Below are 20,797 nucleotides of genomic sequence, written 5' to 3'. Positions count from 1 at the left end.
TCCAATTTTAATTCAGCTTGTCTATACTCAAAGCAATGATACTCCTATAGGCATAGGAGCAAAACTATCCATTTCAATGTTATATAATTGGGATATATCATAAGAAAATTGGTCCAGAACAGCAAAGAGGAAAGTAGCAAGTTCCCAATATTGACCAAAATTTACACATAAACATACTTTTTTTCCATACCACAAATTGAATAATTTGGATTGAAATCTTTCCTACTATTTTTATTTAAAGAGTTGACTGAGCAAGCACGAGAGTCATTAGGTTCAACTCTGGCTCTCTCGTGTCAAGAGTGGCCAGTGTTAGTCCCTCACTTTCCTGCGTAAGTGTTGGAGGGGGAAAAAAATCCAAACCAACCACCAATACAACAGTTTCCAAATTGCACAAAATGTTTATTGTTAGTCTAGTACATTCAATATCATATTGACTAGAATACAGTAATTAAAAATATTTTTGGCGAATTGAAATTTTTTAAAAATCATTTCAAACGCTCCAAAAAGCAATGCCATGAAAAATTAACTTAAAACAAACATATCCAAGCAATAGTTTCACTTTTGACTACAGAAAACCCTTACATGTATTTTAGTGGTTTTAACAGTACTGCATTTAAACAAAATATATGAACTCACAAAAAGTGGAAAATATTAAAATAGACACCATGTTAAAAAACTGAGGCATCCAGATGTGTGAGACTGTTGTACTAGGAATCACCTGCCCACTTGTTCCCTTTGTTCTCTTTTGGGGCAGTCAACCAGTCTGCTGCAGCGGTGCCGTTTCTCCCATCACCTGCTAACACCCTACAGCAATTCTTCTTCAATGCCTTGAATTTAAATTTTGTCCCTCTTGTAAATTCCGTATACAAACGTATATATTCTAAAACATGCCACCCACTGGCAAATCTAGGTGCAATATTAAACGGTACCTTGAAAAACTTTCCTATCTTGCTACTTATTGTTTGCAGACAGGCAATATCCAGAACAAAATCTGAAAAAGGCAACACGTTTTGGTTTTGTTTTTAAATACTGACATGAAAAACTGAGTAAATTAGAAAAAGGATAAAGTCAATCTTAATATAAGACATTCATTATATAGTGGGACAGGATACAATTATCGGGCAACATATCGGACAATGACTCTTCTACATCTGGTCACTGAATGCACGTGTTCTACAGTCATGACTTGCTACCACACTTGGATTTCCTGAACAGAAAGACAGCAACACAATTAAAGACCAGTTTTACTCTGTGTTCAGTCCCAGAATGACAACTGACACCATACAAGTTCTCCAAGCTCTCCTCCCTGAAAGGCTGTGCTTGTTTAGGACCAAAAGCCATGAATTCAAAGTGGTCAGCAATTGCTCTGGACCTGCTGCTCTGCCCAGGTTTTCCCAACAGAATGACCCCAATGCAAATTGGTGGGAACAATTTAAATCCCTTTGAAAACACAACCTTAATATTACAGCACCGTACGTGTACACGTATCCTGGAGAAAGGACTGACTCTCTGGTTTGGATAGGGGCGTATCGGCTGTCCACCTGCCTTAACACTTCCAGCCCTGGGGAAGTCAGCTTCCATCCGCACTGCTGCCTGGCTGGGCAGCACGGAGCCGATTTGGGAATCTTGAGGAGAAAGATCACACGAACTATTTCTTTGAGAAGCACTTCATTTCCATCACGGATAAAGCCAATTTAAGGTGCTGTTTAAGTGGTACTATAGATGAGCAGAATACTGTCGTGTTAAAACTCAGCAGAATCACATCTAGGTTTTAGGTTTTTAAAAGTGGTTATTACCATTACACTGTAATACAACCTTTGGAAGAGGTACAACGTTTGCTCGTCAGTACAGCGTGCGGAACGTAACCATTTCTTGCAAGATTTTGCAACATGAGTAACTGCATAGATGACAGTTGTGTGTTTTCAGTTCAATAAATGTACTTTTAAAGTTTACAAAAAACACAAAAAGGTTCTATAAAAGTCACATTATATCAAGATAATGGGTGGTAAAAGTAGATTATTTGTCTGTGATTCATGTTTAATAAATGACTAGTGGAAAGGTGATAGAAACCAATCTCAAAACAGTTACATTTTCACTATTGCACTGACTTCACCATTTGAGTCACTAATTTAGAAAAATTCACATAGTTAAAAATTGTAAAATTAAACTAGAATACAAAATTTATTTGTAAACATCAGGTAGCCGGTTCTACTAACATGGAATGGACTCTTGGTACTGCAGTACAGTATCTTGGTTATTTACAGCACTTGCCATATGTCGGGCAATTGCAGGACACACACGACACCAGTTCACAGTAATTGTGTTCAGAGAACTACCAAAGTCAGTGCAGTTTTTCTGTGCAATTTTCTAATTTCCCCGAATTCCTTAAGTCAAATAATACTGTTACAGAGGCCAAGTGCAGATTTTTTTTTTTTATATAGATATATATTTATCTATATCTATCTCTCTCCGTCTCACAAGTGACGAATTATGTCTGCAGGACTTCTGTAAAGGTACTTCCAAATGGCATAGTAATGAACAGCAGCTGCTGTGGCCACAAACATGTGCCAGATGGCATGGGCAAACGGAATGACTCCATCGCTCTTGAAGAACACCACGCCCAGACAGTAGATCAAGCCTCCCCAGGCAACCTCCTGAAGTCCATCGGTGTTGCTCTGTCAATCAGCAAGGAAAGATTAGGGATGGGGTGTACAGGAGGGAAACAGTATTTTATGCACAAAATACAAGAAGAAAAGAAAGCTGGCTATCAGCTCGGAACATCTCGGATATGACAGATGGACAAGTGAGAAAACCAGCATATTTATGTTACACTTTCTAAAATATATAGTAATACATTTACACAACATGACTCAACAGCACTATAGAAATAATAGCTGGCTAACTGCAGAATTCAGGCACGTTTGATGTTCTGCCTCATGCTCATTAGCAGAGCAGACAAATAGGGAGGAAAAGAAACCACGTTACTGTGTGTAAGTGTGAGCTGCATGCAACTCCTACCAGTTGGATGAAGCATCCAGCAAGGTTTTGGTACAGCACAGCATTCACATGGAACAGTTAAGGCATTACCTTGCAGAGGTGTCAGATTTATATCAGCAGCAGAGAGAGCTATTTAAAGTTATTCATAACGTGTAACTATAAACAAATAACAGTCAAAGTTCTGAGGTGGACAAGACGGAGTAGGACGCTTTACAGATGCACCCAGAAACCTTTTTTTTAAAAACACCACCAAGTGCTGAGAGATCAGGTATCCCAGATACAGTCTGATAAAATTCAACTACTTCTCAACATTTCAATTTTCCTCTGCTTCATTGATAAAAAGAAGCCTCTAGTAAGAGACAAAATGTTCTAGCTTTGCTGCCTCTAAGTAATTCTGAAAGGGGCAAAAGTCAATTTACTTCTTCCATCCTGATCCAGACCACAATATCAACTGACTAGATTTTTCCAGAGAGCTCTTACATATACCAGGAAAAGGGAGTACATGTTATCAGAAGTCCATTCCGCTTTCCTAAAGAAAAAGCTTCTTTCCCAATTCATAAGCGGTAAGTGAGCATTAAGTAATTTCTAGAAACATTCCTTGACAGGCTAAGGTACTTCACATCTTTATCATTTTTACTAAAATGGAAGTAATTGAATAGTTACATCCAATGTCCTTTCAGAAGCAAAGTTTTGAACAAAGAGTTTGGAACTCTTTTCATCTAGACCCTGCAGCCCTTCAAGAAAACATGGTAGCATTGCACTGAATGTAAAGTATAAACCCCAAATATAACTGACTGTATTTGGTTCTTCTGCAGAGAACATTTACCAATTATGGTGGCCTAAAATTAACATCTTCTGAGAAGAAAAAGAGCTGCACTAGAACTTAAGCTAGTTATAAAAGGAAAGTTTTTGGGTTTGTAATGTTAATAGTCACATTCCTTACCATGGAAGTCACCACCAGAGCAGGAGAAAATCCCATTGCTAAATAGAAAAAGAGTTCAACGATCTTATACCTAAAAAGGAAGGATTTGAGTAATTTAAGAGGTGTACAAGAGGACGGAGATTTCCTTCAACAGTAAAAAAACCCACCAAACCAACTTTAAATTTTATGTTAGCATGGGTCCATTAAACTATCCGAAAAGCTTTCTACGCAGATAGATAACCATTGTTTTATGACAAAAATAAAGCGAGTATTTATCTCTGCATTGCACAGTTGCAGGTGATACCTTCTTCTCTAAATACGGCCTAGATGCATTCATTTTCATTGAGTACTAGTGAGAACAAAACATTGAGACAACTTATATTTTCTTCTTTAACAAGAATCTCAGTAGCTCATCTCCAAAACAAAAAAGCTGGGCCTTGCTCCCTGAGGATATGCAATGAAAGCAGGCTCAAGAATTCAGATCTGAAACTCACGGACTCACATCTCAAAACAAAACCAAGAAAGTAGCAGGAGTCAATGTGCATCAGTATATATAAACAATGTAATGCGGCAGCATAATCTATACACAATGCTATGTAAATTAGGGGCGTAAGAAAGTCATCATTTCAACTAGCTTCCTACCCTCCCCACTCTCATCCCTGCTTTCTTGTAGCAAAAGTTCGAGTTTTAAAAGTGGATACTTCCCTCCCACCTCTTTAAGAGAAGGCAACAATACACCCTAAGGATATGTCATGAGAGGGTGAATACAATTATCTTCCGACAATACGTAAGTCTGCCTCACTCTCATCACATATTTCCACTATTTCAAAGCTCTTATTTCAATGTGTGAAAGGCTAGATAGGAACACTCAGAAAGCAAGAAAGCCCCCACCCTTTAATTTCAGTTTAAAGTTAAATGCAAATCATAATTCTTACTTTTCATGGTAGAGAAATACATAAATAGTTCCTCCAGCAGCCATCAGCCAGATAAACCAACGCATATGAGAGGCTAGAGGTCCAAGCTCACGCAGATTTAACCTGGAGGTACAAAGATTTCAAGAGACAAAAGTGATGAATGAATGGACCATACTGACACAAGGGTAGTAGGGCTTGATAAAAATAAATAAATATTCAGAGCAATAACTTAAGCATGATGATGGAGAAGACACTTGGGACATTCAGACAGAGAAGCAGAAGCTGTGTTTGCACTGATGTGAGGGAAGCATCAACTGAGGTATGTGGAATAAAAATAAATTACTTTTGCTGTTTTCTCATATTGCTTTCTTTTCAGCAAATCTCAGGAAATTATATTATGTTGCATTTCACAATGCAGAATATGGTTAACTGCATCTAAGAAGATACCTATAGATTTTGGAAAGCTGCAATGATAAAACTATTTACATTGGAAAAAGCTTTAATTCTGAAGCTGTGCTTCCAATTTCTTACCATGGGGCATATGATGCCGCAATGAAGACATAGATCATCATTCTGTCACACATGTGGAAGCAATGCTCCATTGTCCTAGGAAGAGAGAGAACAAGTCACCCAGACAGATTTTGGAAATACTTTTGTATAATCTGTTTCCTCACACACTCTGGAATTACTTTGGGAAAGACACCATCAGCCCCATAACCTCTTAAAACCATTTCAAAGACTCTTCAGCCAGCTTCAACTCCAGTGGGTCATAAGCGAGACACAGGAGATGAGCACCCCTCCATCCCCCTCCCTGTCTCCACCCCATCTCGCATCCTCCTCTCTGGCAAGGAGGCAGAAAGCTGCCACATCAACTCTGTCTAATCCAGAAACTGTTACTATCCAGCAACTACTGCTTAAATCCATTTTCTGGCCCAGAATTACATAGGAGTCACAATGCAGGAAAAAAACCCTCAAACCTAAAAATATTTTTTTTTTTTTTTAAATAAATCACATCTTAGTTTTGCTATTGCTGCCTTGCTCCCAGGGAGGCTTTCTGCTAGTTAACTGTGTATTGTATTGTAATTTTCTTGGCAAGCTCTGTGTTCCTCTAAGTATTTGAGCATGCCATAGTCCCAGACAGTATTCTCATTTCTGCAATGGGATTACATCCACCATGCACTTAGATTAGGTTTTTCCCATTCGACTTCTGGATTAAGAGCCACTAGGGCCTAGAAAACCACATATTTCCCTTGGAAAAAAGCAGTAGACATTAAAATCCGTTTGTATGTGAGCTTGGTTCACTATTTCTTCCAAGAGAATCAAGGGTGTTTTTTCATGATTCAGTACAAGGTATCACTCCAGACTCCTGTAAAATCCTGTTTTTGACTGAGAAACACAACGGAAAAACATCGCAGAACATGAAAATGAAACACCTTATACATCTTACAGCGATACCTCAAATGACTCTTTTTCCAAGAAACGATATGAAATACTGTGGAGACGATGAAGAGCGCGCAGAGCCCCATGCCATACATCCATGCTGTTATCTTTTCCCATCGGTCGTCGGAAAGCCGGTGGAGAAGGGCACTACCCACAATCGCAGGAACAATGAGGAACTAAGAAAACAAAAGGCCATTGTTAAGCCTTTGCTTGCAGTCAAGGTAGCCACCACGAGCAGGGCAGCCAGACCGCAGCGTGCCGTGTAAGACAGTACATACGACATCCAATGGCATGCTCCGACCTGGAGCAAGTTTTCCATTTGGTTTTATGTTGTCACACCAGCGTCAAGACTTTGACAATGTCTCAGACACCTAGGTTACACCTGTTTGTGACAAATTTATCCTCACATGGATGTGAGGCTAGGTTACTAGCTCCTCTAGCCATGACACAGACAAACAAAAGAATTTGCTAATCACAGCAGTGTTTTTATTTTCACATTCTGCTTTACATTTTAAAAAAGGTTTTGATGTTTCTCTGGGCTTGAACCTAAACCACCTCTTGTGCACAGAGGCAGAGCACACGACCGACCAAAATAAATTAAATCACAAATGAAAAAATAAAATATTTGGAAGTATGCAGTTAAGTAGAAGACAAGAAAATTCAGCAAAGGCTTTGCAGAACTTGGGGTTTAGATATCGTAAATTAGTTAGCTGCAAACTTCTTTTATGAATAGATTCTTAATGCCCAAAGATGATGTTCTTTTAATACAGTCTATTTTCCCTACCACTTCCCTCTCAAGCAGCTTTAATTTAGATCCTCTGAAACAACCACTGTTAGAACATCATGATGGAATGAGCACGCTCACATGAAGTATCTAAGAAGTGGAATGCAGACATCATATACACCCAATCAACACTCCTTTCCAGAATAAATTACATCCTGCACCTTTGTCTCATTCAGAAAACAAAACAAAACAAAACAAACTAGAGGAAAAAAAGGCAAAAAAAAAAAGTATGTCCAACAAGTGTTTAAAGAAAAGAACCTGCTGGCTCAGACATTTCTACCTGCCTCCTTCCACTATGAGGGCGTATCTTTGTCAGCCTTCTAAATTAAAAACGCTGCATGAGTTCCCTTCCAGTCCCTATGGTGTGTTTTAAGATGCTGATTTGCTCACTTGAATTGTAAAGAAGCTTCACAGGTTAAATCCCTCCTAGTTTAACCCAAGTCCCACACGCTAAACAATAAAGCTAGGAGCAAGTAATGCTTAAATGAATCTGGCAACTCCGCTCTGCATTACAGGTCTGATAGCTCGGAGTGCAAAGTTCTGGTCAAGCCTGCACCGTCTTGCCCTTTATCTGCTTACAGACTAGAAGAAACTGAGGCTCTGATCACAGCTCCAGTGCAGAAAATGCAGAGCAGACTGAATGAATATGGAAAGTAGTTAGTTAATCCAGGGAGTTAAAAAAAAAAAACAAACCTCAATGCAGCAATTACTTCTGGCTTTTGAAGTACATCAACTGTAGCTTTATTACTATTATATTTTCTTCCTTTTTGCAAAAGTTAGTACATTTACACCAAAAGCTGCAGAGCCATGGAAATGAAAAGTATAGCATTCCTATATCCACAGCATTTGGACCAGAGGTGAAAACACTGAGTTTTGTAATGAGACTATGGAAGTTGACCTCATGCACTTTAAGGCCAAAACCAGCCTGCCAGTCTGGCTTCTCACTTATCACAAAGCATAAATTTCCATATACATATCCTGGACAGCCCCAAATTCAAGCAAGGTTAAAGTGTTTTACTCTTCAGCAGATTAGTCCCTCCTGTTTTCCACATATGGCATACAGATTAAAGTGTGGCTGAAGCCCTTGAGGCAGCAAGGGACTGATTAGAGGTGGCAGTTGTTTCATGTCGTTTTTGCAGGAGACAGGAAGACACTAAGCTCCAGAAATAGTTTTTTAGCCAGGATTCTTTAAGCTGTGCAGTCATGCTGCATCCACATTCATCAGTTTCCTTCCTGACTTCTGGTGCAAGCTTTAGTTTTGCCTAAACTTGACCAAGAACCAAAAGGTTTCAGAGAGATTATGCACCCACAGGTACCATGAACGCAAGCACTAGGCAAAATAGCAAATCCCTGCTAATTCCATACTAAAAGTCTGGGTGTGAGCTGCTCAGAGATTCTGGTTGAGACTGTTTTATAGGAAGGAAGATCTCACTGGAAACTAGATTTAGATACTACACAGAACAACTTGCCTTTCTTACACAGATAGCTCAGCTTTTTACTAGCCTACTACAAAAGTATTTCACAAGTGAAGCTACAACGTGTAACACTCACATGGGCCAACACAGAGTTTGCTGCCAATCACTTTTTCCAGTAATTACTGTATATAAAGTTACAGGGTTAAAACAAATGAGCAATTCCCTTATCATCATCTTCTTTTCACCTTCAGAATGAAGAACACAGCTCCAAATGAGCACATGGATGAAGAGCTGAATTAATCTGTTTTCTGCCTTGTCCTGGCTCTGAAGAACGACTCTACTTCTCACAGGGAACAGCATCATAGTAACATGAGAAGGATTTATTGTTTTTTCTAAGTATTCTATTTGGAAACACTTTCCCTCTGTGCCTGATATGTATCATGGGAACAGTTAGACTAAACAAGAGATGTTTTATTACTCTTTTTCTGACCAAAAATAGCTAATTAAATACAAAATCCAGAAATGATACCCTGCTGTTGCAGCCAACTGGGTAAAAGTTCTTTAGATACTAATGCCATATCAGGTAACATATGATACCACGGACTTCATTATATCTATCATCCATCTCACACAAGACATGTAACACTCTAGTCAACAAAACAAGACAGATTTTCCCACGTTCATTTGAAAAACAATCTCTAGTGAAAGAACCGCATTTTAATCTTCAGAATGGAGCAGCAATCAATTGGTCCCTTAAAAGAAGGGGTATTTACCAAAAAAGCAGTCAAAGAATCAGAAGGGTGACTGTGCTGTGTGACTTTAGAGCAACGACATCGCATTTCTACGTTGCCAGCGTTCCTACTAATAAAACTAGCTACAAGTCACAAAAAGCTTTGCTTATTTCATTATGAAGTACAGCTCTTCCAAACAAATATTGTCAAGCCCATCAACTTGATGTACAAAACCACAACTGTGATGCTCTGATCTTCATTAACACTCGCTAAATCAGAAATAGGGCCCTTAGAGAGATTTACAGGAGTAGGCAACAACTTCACTAAGTTTTCTAGAGAAATGCCAGAGCAAAATGAGAGCATGAAGTTACAAACCTCTCTGCAAAAAGAAGGAAGACAAAGGATTAAAACGTATTTATTTAGAACTATAGGCAGGAGCCTTTAAGAGGAGACTTGGGCACAATCCCCACGTAATGTATTTTGGGAAATCAACTATCACAACCCCACTGCCACAAATAATAGCTACTGCAAAAAGCCTTAAGGCACAAAGAAGGATGCTGAAACACTAAGCTGTAAACCTGATCAGGCATACTTCAGGGAAATCGACTCTCTGGTTACTAACTTATAGCAAGGTATCCGACATCTTCCATTTATCTGGGTTTGCTTAGGAGACTGGAACGTTGGTCAGTACTTTATCTGTATTCTTTCTGTACACAATCTCTCTCATAGAAGGGTTTAAAAAAATCTGTTTAAAATTTTGCTTTTGTACATAACATTCACATCAAATTAAGTTATTTTCTTTGTACACAAGGCTATGCAGGTCACGTAGTCAGCAAGAATGACCTTTGATGCACAAGCCACTGTAGCAAAGCATGGCATTATTGTTGTGATCTCATGTGGCTTTCATGAGGAGGGAAACACTACTACTATAAAGACAGTCCCTACACTTCCTCTTTGGAAATGAAAGCAATGGAAAAATCAAAAAAGCTGCCAAAACCACATGTGATACTTAGAGGGAATCATGAAGGACTGTGTCCATCTCAAGCTGCCTGCTCCAGAAGTGTAGCCCTAAAGCCAAGCACAGTGCCTCCCCACTCATCAATTTTCTCTTCTCAAATAAGGACACAAGCACCGTGGAGTGGGAAGCCTGCTGCCGATTTGGGATGTGCAACACAGAGAGCAGAGAAACTGCTCGTATCAGTCAGGTAGAACGGAAACATTTTCACCGTAAGAGCTCCTCTGAAATTTTGATGACCTTTTCTTCCATGCTCAAACGGTTTGGTAAATGCTCCAAGCCTCATTTTCAACCCTGGAATAGAGAGACTATAACTTATTTTAAGAATAGTTCCTCCTTTTAAGGCAGTTGGAAGAAACTTTTCGAGCAGTATAAAGCAAGCTGTGCCTAAATTCCGAGGTTTTAATACCACAGAGAAACGTTATGTACACTAGAAAGTTTCATGATGAAAGAGCCATGCTCCCCTTAGACTTAGCTTGCCCTACAACTCAAATTCTTAAAACTACTGCTTCTCTCATACAGTTTCCTTCCTGTTCTTCTAAACACAGAGAGCAGCCTTTTCTGTCTCTGTATTCAACTCCTGAGCTGCCCTTCCTGTCTCCTAGTGTCTAAAGACAAGTCAGTGCTTCATTTAAAGCTAAAAAATTGAAGACATTTTAAATAGCCTTACTAGATAGAAAGTTGGAGTTAACTTCCTACGCTACACAAAGTTAGCTTTTAAGTATTGTAACAAAAAGCTATGCATGGGATTCTGTACCCCCATTTATTAATTGGTTTGGGTTTGGTTTGAGGTTTGTTTGTTTGGTTTTTTTAAGTAGCTACTTAAACTGACTACTGTCTCTTTTTTAAGTGAAAAAAACAGATGGGACACCTACTGAGTAGTAAAGCCACACTCATAAAATACAAGTTGACTACTTTCTGAATTATGAAAGCTCTGGAAAAAAATATGAAGAATCATTGCTAAACTCTGTTCTACAGAAATTACATCAATGCCTAATTGAAAACTCAGACTGTAATCTAGCGGCAAAGGCTCAAGCACTTGACCTTCCAACATTCAGTAAAACAGTCTGTAACACAGAGAAGCAAGCATTCCCCCAGCTGTTTCCATATAATCCACTGTGCTTTTCCAGATTAGATTGCTATTTCAAGGCTTTAAATTTTTAATTAAAAGTTATTTATTGCACACAATTTTATTTGAGGAGTAACAATCCCTCCTTTATACTACACTTTGTTTTCTTCCAAAGAGTATGTTAACACTGCGTATTCCCAAGCCGTTAACAGTTCATGGTAGGTTTTAGCACATCACTTGGCTGTTCAGAAGGTAATTAGACAGCTTGACCAGAAATTGTAGCACACCAGAAAATACTGATATGACATCTTGGCTGTAACTGACTGCTGACAGGCAGGAATAAGACATGCCTGTTTTTCAACTAGATGAAGGCTGGAATTGCTAAGAAGTACAACAACTTCTGCCAGATATTTTGAAATCTAACTTTTTGGCCAGAGTAAACAAGATTTGTACAAGGATTATGAGATAAACTACATATTTGTGCTAACTAACAGAATGTTGCTTCATTTTCTAGACAAATAAGCATATATTTACATAGTGCTTTACACGAGATCCTTGGCTTAAAACCACATAAGCTTCAGTTAGCTTTTCTATACGTAAACCAAGGTGATTCTGTTTTTACCAGCAACACAGAGCTGTATGTTGGTTATTTATAAAATACACACAAAGGATTCTTAAGAACAGAGCGCTTTCTAGAACTGAAGTGTCCCATACTCCACCTTGAGCATTCGTATCTGTAGGTCACTCAGACACACTGGAGATAACAGACTGAGGACAAAGTCAAACATACTTCAGATGTTTGGAGTTAAACAAGGGATTGAGGAGAAGCACAAGCTGCTTTTATAAAAGGGCAAATGCTATCTTAAAAACCAAACAAACACATTTTTAAGTCCTTTTCAAAGTGCCAGACAGCAAATTAAACTTCCCAATTACTAAAAGTAAGATTAAAAAAGCCCCACTGCTTTCATTTTTTTCTGTATATCATATATGCAAATCTAGTATGGGTTCGTACATTATGAAAACAAGAACACACTAGGATTTTTAGTAGGGCTGTCGGCTTTATTAGTGCCTCTTCCAAAACAGGAGATCTCAAAGAATCGATTCACACATATTAAGTATCAGAATTAAGCCATTTTAGCTCTTCTAGCTAATACCCACACAACAGTCTTCTGAAACCTTCCACTCCTAACATGAATAAATCTTTCTTACAATATAAAATTCACACAATCCTATGTGAGCACAGTCCTAGGAAACCTGCCTTGCAAGACTAACTAGCACAGACCTATATTCCCTTTGCCATAGTCATCCTTTGACAGGGACAGAGGACAAACATCTAAAGACATGTAACTTACTTTGGTGAAAAGGAATCTTATGAAGCATCTGGAGCTCCTAGATATTCAGAACAGGGACCAGTAACTACCAGCCATCTAAATAATGTTACATTTTCTGCTCTGTTGCAGCTGAAGCTTAACCAGAGAGGCTGTAAATAGGAATACACTCGGGCAAACGTAAGTATTTAGCCGCCCAAGGCCACAAAAATTTACTGAAACATCTGGTTTAAAAACAACAACAACAAAAGGAAATGTACTTACTGCATGTGTGTAACAATTAGCAGCGTGTTCATAGCAAGTGGGTTTGTAGCGGCTGTTTGCTGGAGCTGGGTGGTTCATGAACCTGTTGAATAATTAAGAAGTATTTTTAGGAAAGCTAATAAATCATCTCTTTGGAGTGTCATGAAGGAATACTTCCAACCTAGCAGTGTTAAAATTATATGTACAGACATGTTAAAAGTAACTGTTACTTAAATTTTAAGTTCTCTTAACAGAAACACATTAAATAAGTTTCTGTGAGTGCCTGTCACAGTGCATGGTTGTCTTTAATCAAGACTTTGCATACAGAAGTCAGACCCCCTCTTTTCCGACAGCTTGGTCAGATGAAGAATGAACTATTTCCTATTTAAATTACACAATATGGACTCAGATGGCTCTTGAAATACGGACTTCATCATAACTGCCAAGGGTTACTCTCCTTTTAAGAAGTTCTTGGAAGTGTAGCAATATTCCACTTCTATAACACCCTGGAATAAACCAATTTGGACATTGCCTTTTCAATTCCTAGAGCAAGCAATATTTGCATTTGGAGCGTTAGCTGGTTCAGGTTTTTCTTCGAGGTTTTTTCTTCCTCTGTTTGTAACTGAGACTCAGGCTACACAGGGATGACAGAAGACTCTAATAGTTAACTCTGAAGAGGAAAAATTTCAAGAGGCTTACCATACACGTTCCACCTTTTTCTGTAAGATTTTGCTAACATTACCTAACAAATAAATAATCACACCAAACAGAGCCTATGCAAGTCAAACCAAGTATGATGAAAACTTAAGAGAGTTATGGAAGAACTTGCCAACACAAACGTTGCATTTAACTATTCTAAAAAAACCACCACTTGAGTTGTTTCTGTGAAACCACACTATTTAAATCTGTGTATAAACCCCTCTAAAAGACAGCAGGCATTTATATGCAACCAGTCAAAAGCTATGAACTACTCGAGCTATGGTACCGTGTATGTTATCCCACCACAGTCTACTATCTTACAAAAGTGATTCTCTTTCACTAATAAATTCCAGTTTACTCCAGACTATTATAAAACTATGCACTGACAATTAGTCAGGCATCCAACAAGCCAGGAACAGTTTCACAACAAATACAGAACATGTCTGTATGTTCAGAACTGAGAGCAGCTTTGTTAGCTGGATTTATATAAAGAGCATGTTAGACGAACTTTGGTCCTCCCCCATGGCCCTCCTGGTTTAAGTCAAAACCAGTCCTAGTTTTATGACATCTATAAAATACTGGCCGATCTAAAACCAGGGAAAAACAACCAACCAAAGAATCCCAACCAAAATCTTATAGTTTGAGTAAGCAGTTGCCAATTTCTGGGATACAAGACACTTGGTTTACAAATCACTCAATAACTCAGTCAAGAAAAGCATTTTTTTCTAAACTGACACACAATAATTTAACAGCATTGATAAAAATAACTGTGTAATGATCTCTCTCTAAATTGTGGCAATTTCAAAAAACTGAAACTGATCAACTGAAACTAATTTCAACTGCTACTAACACAAAGGATAAGAAAAATGTGAATTTCATTCACAGATGCCAAGTATAAATGGTTGCTAGCAAACGAATAATTCCATAGAAGTTCATACATCATTAAAAAATGGCAGTTCTTTTGCCAGTGACAAATAACACCTTGCTCTCATCTCCCACTAGGATAATGACATTGTAGTCATACACACAGGCTCGCAGAATATTCGGAAAATGATTTTGTTGCTCAGTGTGTACAGGTCTTCAACAGCTGCTGAAGACCATCTCAGCATCCTCTACAGATGGAACACTCGGTTTACTCAGTTCTGCTTCCAAGTTAGGAAAACATTTAAAAATAAAAGCATCTGTTGGCTCTGTTGAGTGTCCAGGATTAGAGTGCCCTTGCCTAACTCCATAAATTCAAGGTCATGGGAAACCTTTCACTGATTGCATCTAGAATATTATTACATTTCTCCAAAGGCCATGCTGGTACCTTGGAAGTCTCACAAGAAGTAGGAAATAAAAAAACCAAACTAAACCCAAAGCTGAAGAACCCAAAGGACTACGCTTATCCTCAGTATTAGTTTTATAATTTGTTATTCCAAATTTCTATACAAGATATTACCATCATCTAAAAATCTATAAATAATTGAAGGTGGCCTGCTAATGGGACCTTCTATTATCTGTTCGAGGACTATTTTTTTTCTTCCTCCTTTCCATTTATATTCATTTAGTAGAAAAGATACTGAATCTTTCTAAAGCAGTCACAACAGTGTGGGGAAATGTTAGATTTCAGACAGAATTATGAACAAACACTTCAGAAAAGTCCATTTATTATTAGGACCTCTTACTCTCAGTAATTTAAAGACTGTTATTAGCAGTAAAACAGAACATAAAGACATCAGCAAAGTTATTCTTTGTCTGTTATCTCCACAAAGGGTTGGGTTTTTTTCTTGTTTGTGCCAGCACAGGAACAATACAAATATTCTTTCATCTATAGGGTATCTTTAGGCTGGCAAAACAGACAAGTATCCGGTTTCAGAAAGCTTCACACTTACAAAACACTTCAAACTTTTTTTTTTTTATAAATACTTCAATTACTTAATTTAAAACAACAACAAAAATGGTTAGTAAAAGCACTGTTGAACAGGAGGCTTTACTGGACTCCCACAACAGCTGAAACTTGCTTTTCTTCCACCAGAGAGAGTTCCAGCAGAACACTCCTATTAGCAACACGGTACCTACCCCCTTCACCTACATGTTCATACTAACACCACCACCACCAGTGTGTTTTGGCAGAGGAGGAAGAGTTAAGACTTGACCTCTACCTTAAAGAAAAGAATCTCGAAGCACCCCAGCACCTAACTTTGCCGTACATTTGACATACCTGCACCTCTCCTTTCTGCAAGGTATCAACTGCAACGGGCTCCAAGACCCAGACAGCAAATGCTGCAGCATGTTTCCCCAGGTCAGTTATTTCCCTATGCCCTTTTATCATACCATTTATAAACATTACCAGGAACAACTTTAGAGGAAGGATCATTTGAAAAGTGGTTGAATAGAGCAATAATTCCAGCCAATGCTTCTCCTGAGTTTGTTTCATCTCCAGTTTGACAGTTTGTGTTTAATGCCTTAAGAAACAGACATAGTTTGAAAATAGCCACTTTGGTAAACTACACTGAAGTACTCATCAAAACCAGGAAAAATGATTTTGATGCATACTGGTAAAAAAAGTCAGTCATACACACATGATGTTGCAATACAAAGGCAGAAGAATTTGGTTGCAGACTTACACTCTAGAGGCAAAAATCGTTCTGTTCTTTCTTAAAGATAAATAAATAAATAACCCCACACCACCACCAGATGCTTCTTGTTTTCTGCCACATGAATACTGCAACACAGGGCCATTGTTTGTTCTCCTATCTCCAGGTCAAGTTTGCCTTTTCTGAAAAAGATAATTGTGAGGAATATAATCTCACCTTCCTAAAACTGGAAACTTGATATACAGCATTCAGATGCTGTTTACTCCTAAATAAAGGCTCTCCATAACACAACCATTAAGGTTATTATCAAATGCAAGACAGTGAATACGTTCTTCTGAACTGGACTACGATTTACAGGAAACATATTTAAGTGAAGTGTTTTGATTCTCTAACAAATCTCTAATGTCTTCTTTAATAGGAGCTGTAGTGAAATCGGAGTCATTTAGTCAAGGGATATGCAGCATCCTCTCACAAGAACACATAAACCCTTGTCCATTTGAGATACTGACAATCCAAGATCTCCAATATAAAATATTAACTCATTCAATATCAGAATGTGAAATTTCTGAAATTAACAGGCTACTAATTACTTGCAGCCAGCCATGAGAGCAGAATGCTTTTGCACTGAACTGAGTTGAGTTCATCTTCACAATTTAAATGCACTCTTAAAGCTCAAGAACTACCTGAGGCCAAGGAAGTCCAAGCTTCGTAATTTCACAGCACGCAAACAACTTTCTCTGATGAACACATTCCCAACACAAATGGAAAAGGGCTATTGAAAAAAACATACGACAATTTTTTTTTAAAAAAAGAGATAAGGAACTCATACTCTTCCCTTTACGCTACTTGAACTTTGATCTTGAAACACTTCAAATATTTAAAATTTTAAACAAATAGACTAATCTATTCTTTGTGAGAGACCCCTGGTCTCAAGTTCCTATTCATTTTCAAGGCATAGATGCTATATGTTTCGCAGTGATACCAGATTTAAGAGATCATAGTATCTGGAGAAGAAAGGAGGAAGAAAATCTGAGGGCTCTTAATGCTTTGTCTTTGCATGCAAACCCAACGTAGAAAAAGAAATTACAAAATCCCAAATCTACGCATGCATCTGCATGGCACTTGTCTAATATCACAGCAAGTTTATACCCCAAAGTGCAGAAAAGAAAAGCGCTTTTCAAATCTTGCCTTACTCTTGATTCCCATCTGTGGAATTAATTATTCTTTCAAGCATGAGGTAAAATGTCAGTAAAACAGCAAGCACTGATAATAGCCTCAAAGATCTGGATTTTTTTAGTCTTTTCAGGAAGTACATTTCCTTTATTCATCTCAAAAGGCCTCATACTTCCTTTTACCAGCTTAAAAGCACATTACTCCTTTCTGTATATTTTTTTCTTGTGCTTTCCAGCAGGAAGAGAGGCCATTTAGACCTAATAAGCCACAAGTAACAGCATATGAGAAACTGCAACAAGGTGGGGATAACTCCACACAAACTGCAGTAGCATACATTAAAGGGGGTTACACATTTAGATACTGAAGCGATTTTTATGTTATCTAGGCTCTTTGTTTTTGAGAGGTAAACCAAAAACAAACAAAAAAAATCACAAGCAGGTCAAAATAGATCAGCACTACATTTTCATGATGATCACTTAGGCAAGATTTAGAAGAGAAACAAACAGGTTTATAAAAAGCTTGGGTTTTTTAACCAAATTGCCATATATTTCCTCTTTATGAATTCAGTTAAAAATAGAGCCATATTCCTCTGGACTAGGCATCTTCCTTCCTGGATTAGAAAATACCTACTTGTGGTTTGTAACTGTTCACGTACTCTCTACTATTGCTGAACAACTGAGTCACAGAAATAATTCAGATCAGTACAGAAGCAGACCACTTATTTGGAAATATCAGCGAAACCACATGCTGTGTAAAGGTTCATGTACTGAGCAGCATGATACTAAAGATGAAATGAAATCTCTAATACGCTGAGAATCCATTAACAATTGTGGTATCATACGTAGATTAGGCGATGGAAAAAAGCGTCTGTGCATCCCAGTGACCCCCCAAAGGCTCCTCAACCTTTTCTGGCAAAGAAAGGCAAAATTTCAAGTGAAGAGCAGGGAGTGAACAAAAGTGACACCAGGTGCTGCAGCACATCTGAGCTGAGGGGCACGGTATCAGCCAGCGTAACAGCCCAGGCTGGGCTCGTACAGAAACCAGGCCTGGCCACATTCATATTTTTCTCTCTTTCAGTTCTGTTTCAATTTTATTTCCCTTTTAATACTCAGGTTTTGGTTTCTTGAGTCAGCTGGTGAGAGGAGAGCAGGGCAACCCTACAGCAAGGTACCTGCTGGGGGACGCCGCCGCAGACACTGGTTTCATTGGGGAGACCGACCGCCACTGAGCACATCGGCCGCGCACCTGGACTGGGAACACTGGAGCCCCTAGAGCCCGCCCCCCCCCCCCCCGCGTTTACCCACGAACCCGAACCGCACTGTTGCCAACCGGCCGCTGGGAACCCGAGCAGCATCTCCCGCCCGCCCGGAGAGACACCCGGACCCAGAGCACCGCCGTGCCGAGCGCACGGGCACAGCGGCGCCGGGGCCGGCCCGCGGCGGGCTGCGAGCGGCGCGGCTCCGGCGGCTCCGCAGCCACAGGTCGGGCTCGGCGGGAGGCGCGGCCGGGGGCGGCAGCGCGGCCGGGACTCCCGGCCGGATGCGTGAACCTTCACCCAGTTTAACGGGAGGGAAGAGAAGAAAAATAAATCAATAGATGAAAGACACGCAGAGCCTCCCCTGGCACCGCGGCGGGACGGCTCTGCGCTTCCCGCCCGCCGCCGGCGATGCCGCGGGCTCTCAGCCCCGCAGGCGGCGACCGGCGCCTCAGCAGCGGGGCCGGGCGAAACCTCGGGTGCCCCGATCCCGGCCCGGCAGCCCTCACACGGCCCCGAGCACCGCCGCGGCCGCCCGGCGCCCCCAGCCCAAGCGCTGCCAGCCCGGCCGTGCGGAGAGCGCGGTGGCGGCCGCGGGGTCCCATCCCTCGCGGCCCGCGGGGGGAACGGGGCGGCGCGGGACGGCCCCGCCTGGGGGCTGCTGCAAAGGGGGGGGGCGGTTCTCACCTCCTGAACCTCTCCTGGAGCCGCCGCATGGGTCCGGGCCGCCCGCGCCGGCCGGGCGGCGGGCGGGGGGTCGGGCCGGGAGGCTGCGGGCGGCTCCTGAGGCGGCGAGGGCCGGAGTCCGCGCCCTCATTGGCGTGCGAGCCGCCGCGGCGCGGAGCGACGGCCGCCGCCGTCCGTCGGTGAGGCGCGGGAAGCGAGCAAGCGGCTGCGGGCGGCCGCTTTAACCGGCCTCCCGGCTCCTCTCAGCCCGCCCGGCCCGCGCCTCCGCCCCTGCCCGCCCACAGCGGGCGGGCCGTCCCCGGCGCGGCAATGGCGGGCGGCTGCGGCGCGGATGGCGGCGGCGGGGAGGTGGCGTTCCGCGGGGGACACCCCCGCTCCGAGCGAGGCGAAGGCCGCGGCTGCTGGCGGGGGCCGGTCCGCCGCGGCGGCCGCCTCCCCCACCGGGAGATGGGGGGCTCGGGGCGGGAGCGCCGGGCGGGGTCGCGCCCAGGGTGGCCCGGGCTGAGCCGGGTTCGCAGGGGCGGCTGGCAAACAGCCACCGGAGCAGCGGCGGCGGTGCCGGGGCTGCGGCTCATCCCCCGCGGCGCTGGGCGGGGCGGCCGCGATTCGACAGTACCGAGCGACGGGAAACAGTCGCTGAATTGCCATTGTCTGAAGACATTCACCCAAATAAGCGGAGCGATGAGGACTTAGAGGGTTCAACATGCCTAATTGGTAAACCCTACAAGCTGGAAGAGCCCTTCCAGAAGGGACGTGGCGGGGGCTGACCGGGGCGCTGGGCCGGGGGTGCCCGCACCCTCCTGCCCCCGCGCAGGGCTCCTGCCCGCTGCCGCAGCGGACAGACGGCAGAAGGCTCCTCCAGCAAAGCGGTGGCTCTGCTGGCAGATGAGGCTGCACATGGAATAATTTACTCCAATCCGAGCTGAGGTTGCCGTGGCTAGACTGCTGGTGATAACCCGGCCAGCTATCTCCCTGGTTCCTCCAGCTGTCAGCCGTAATCTTATCTACTCAGACCAAACTCTTCCAAGCAAGGGTTATTTTATGCGAGCCAAGAGATTGTCAGGCGTGTTTCCATAAGATGAATGTGGTGTGGCCTTGTATAGTACAAATCAGGGCATGAATTAGGAGAATATTAAGTTCAATTCAAGCTTCTGCCTTCTAATCTAAGATCTTGTTTACAATGGGATTTTGAACAGTTCCAGCCCTCAACAAAAGCGATTAGTATAGGCACACCAAAGCAAACCAACGGTTTAGACAAATAAACTATATCCGACTTCAACATCTTTTATGGCAGGACTGAGACAGATGGGATCTGCTGGCTGCTGCTGCCATGGTTTGTAAGTCACCTCCCCGGCTGAACGTGCCACCTCTGCCAGGTAACCACCTCCACCACAGGCAGCAGAAGGAAGTGTGAGCATCATGACTTGGCTGGCAGTCAGGCTAGATCTGACTTTTCATGGCCCTCAGTCCCTTTTACTGACTCTTCCTCTGTGCCAGGAGCAAACAAACAATTAGGTGGTAACAGCTTTGTGAACTGCCACAGCAA

The 20,797-nt window shown here is 41.6% G+C and overlaps 1 protein-coding gene across 1 annotated transcript; it reads right to left on the bottom strand.

Annotated features, from left to right (window-relative positions):
• Positions 1–2,466: 2,466 nt before the first annotated feature.
• MMD (monocyte to macrophage differentiation associated) lies at positions 2,467–19,283 on the bottom strand. The gene is made up of 7 exons (XM_086624110.1): positions 19,252–19,283; positions 12,880–12,961; positions 6,289–6,449; positions 5,365–5,439; positions 4,855–4,956; positions 3,941–4,010; positions 2,467–2,675 (listed from the first exon to the last, which is right to left on the bottom strand). The coding sequence occupies exons 1-7, from the start codon at positions 19,278–19,280 to the stop codon at positions 2,475–2,477; spliced, it is 720 nt and encodes a 239-aa protein (XP_086480236.1). The 5' UTR covers positions 19,281–19,283; the 3' UTR covers positions 2,467–2,474.
• Between the last annotated feature and the right edge of the window lie 1,514 nt (positions 19,284–20,797).

The sequence above is a fragment of the Tauraco erythrolophus genome, chromosome 20 (assembly GCF_009769465.1).
Source record: "Tauraco erythrolophus isolate bTauEry1 chromosome 20, bTauEry1.pri, whole genome shotgun sequence".
Lineage (NCBI taxonomy): Eukaryota > Metazoa > Chordata > Aves > Musophagiformes > Musophagidae > Tauraco > Tauraco erythrolophus.
Note: the sequence above shows the minus strand (reverse complement) of the source record. Positions and strands in the feature narration are given on the sequence as shown.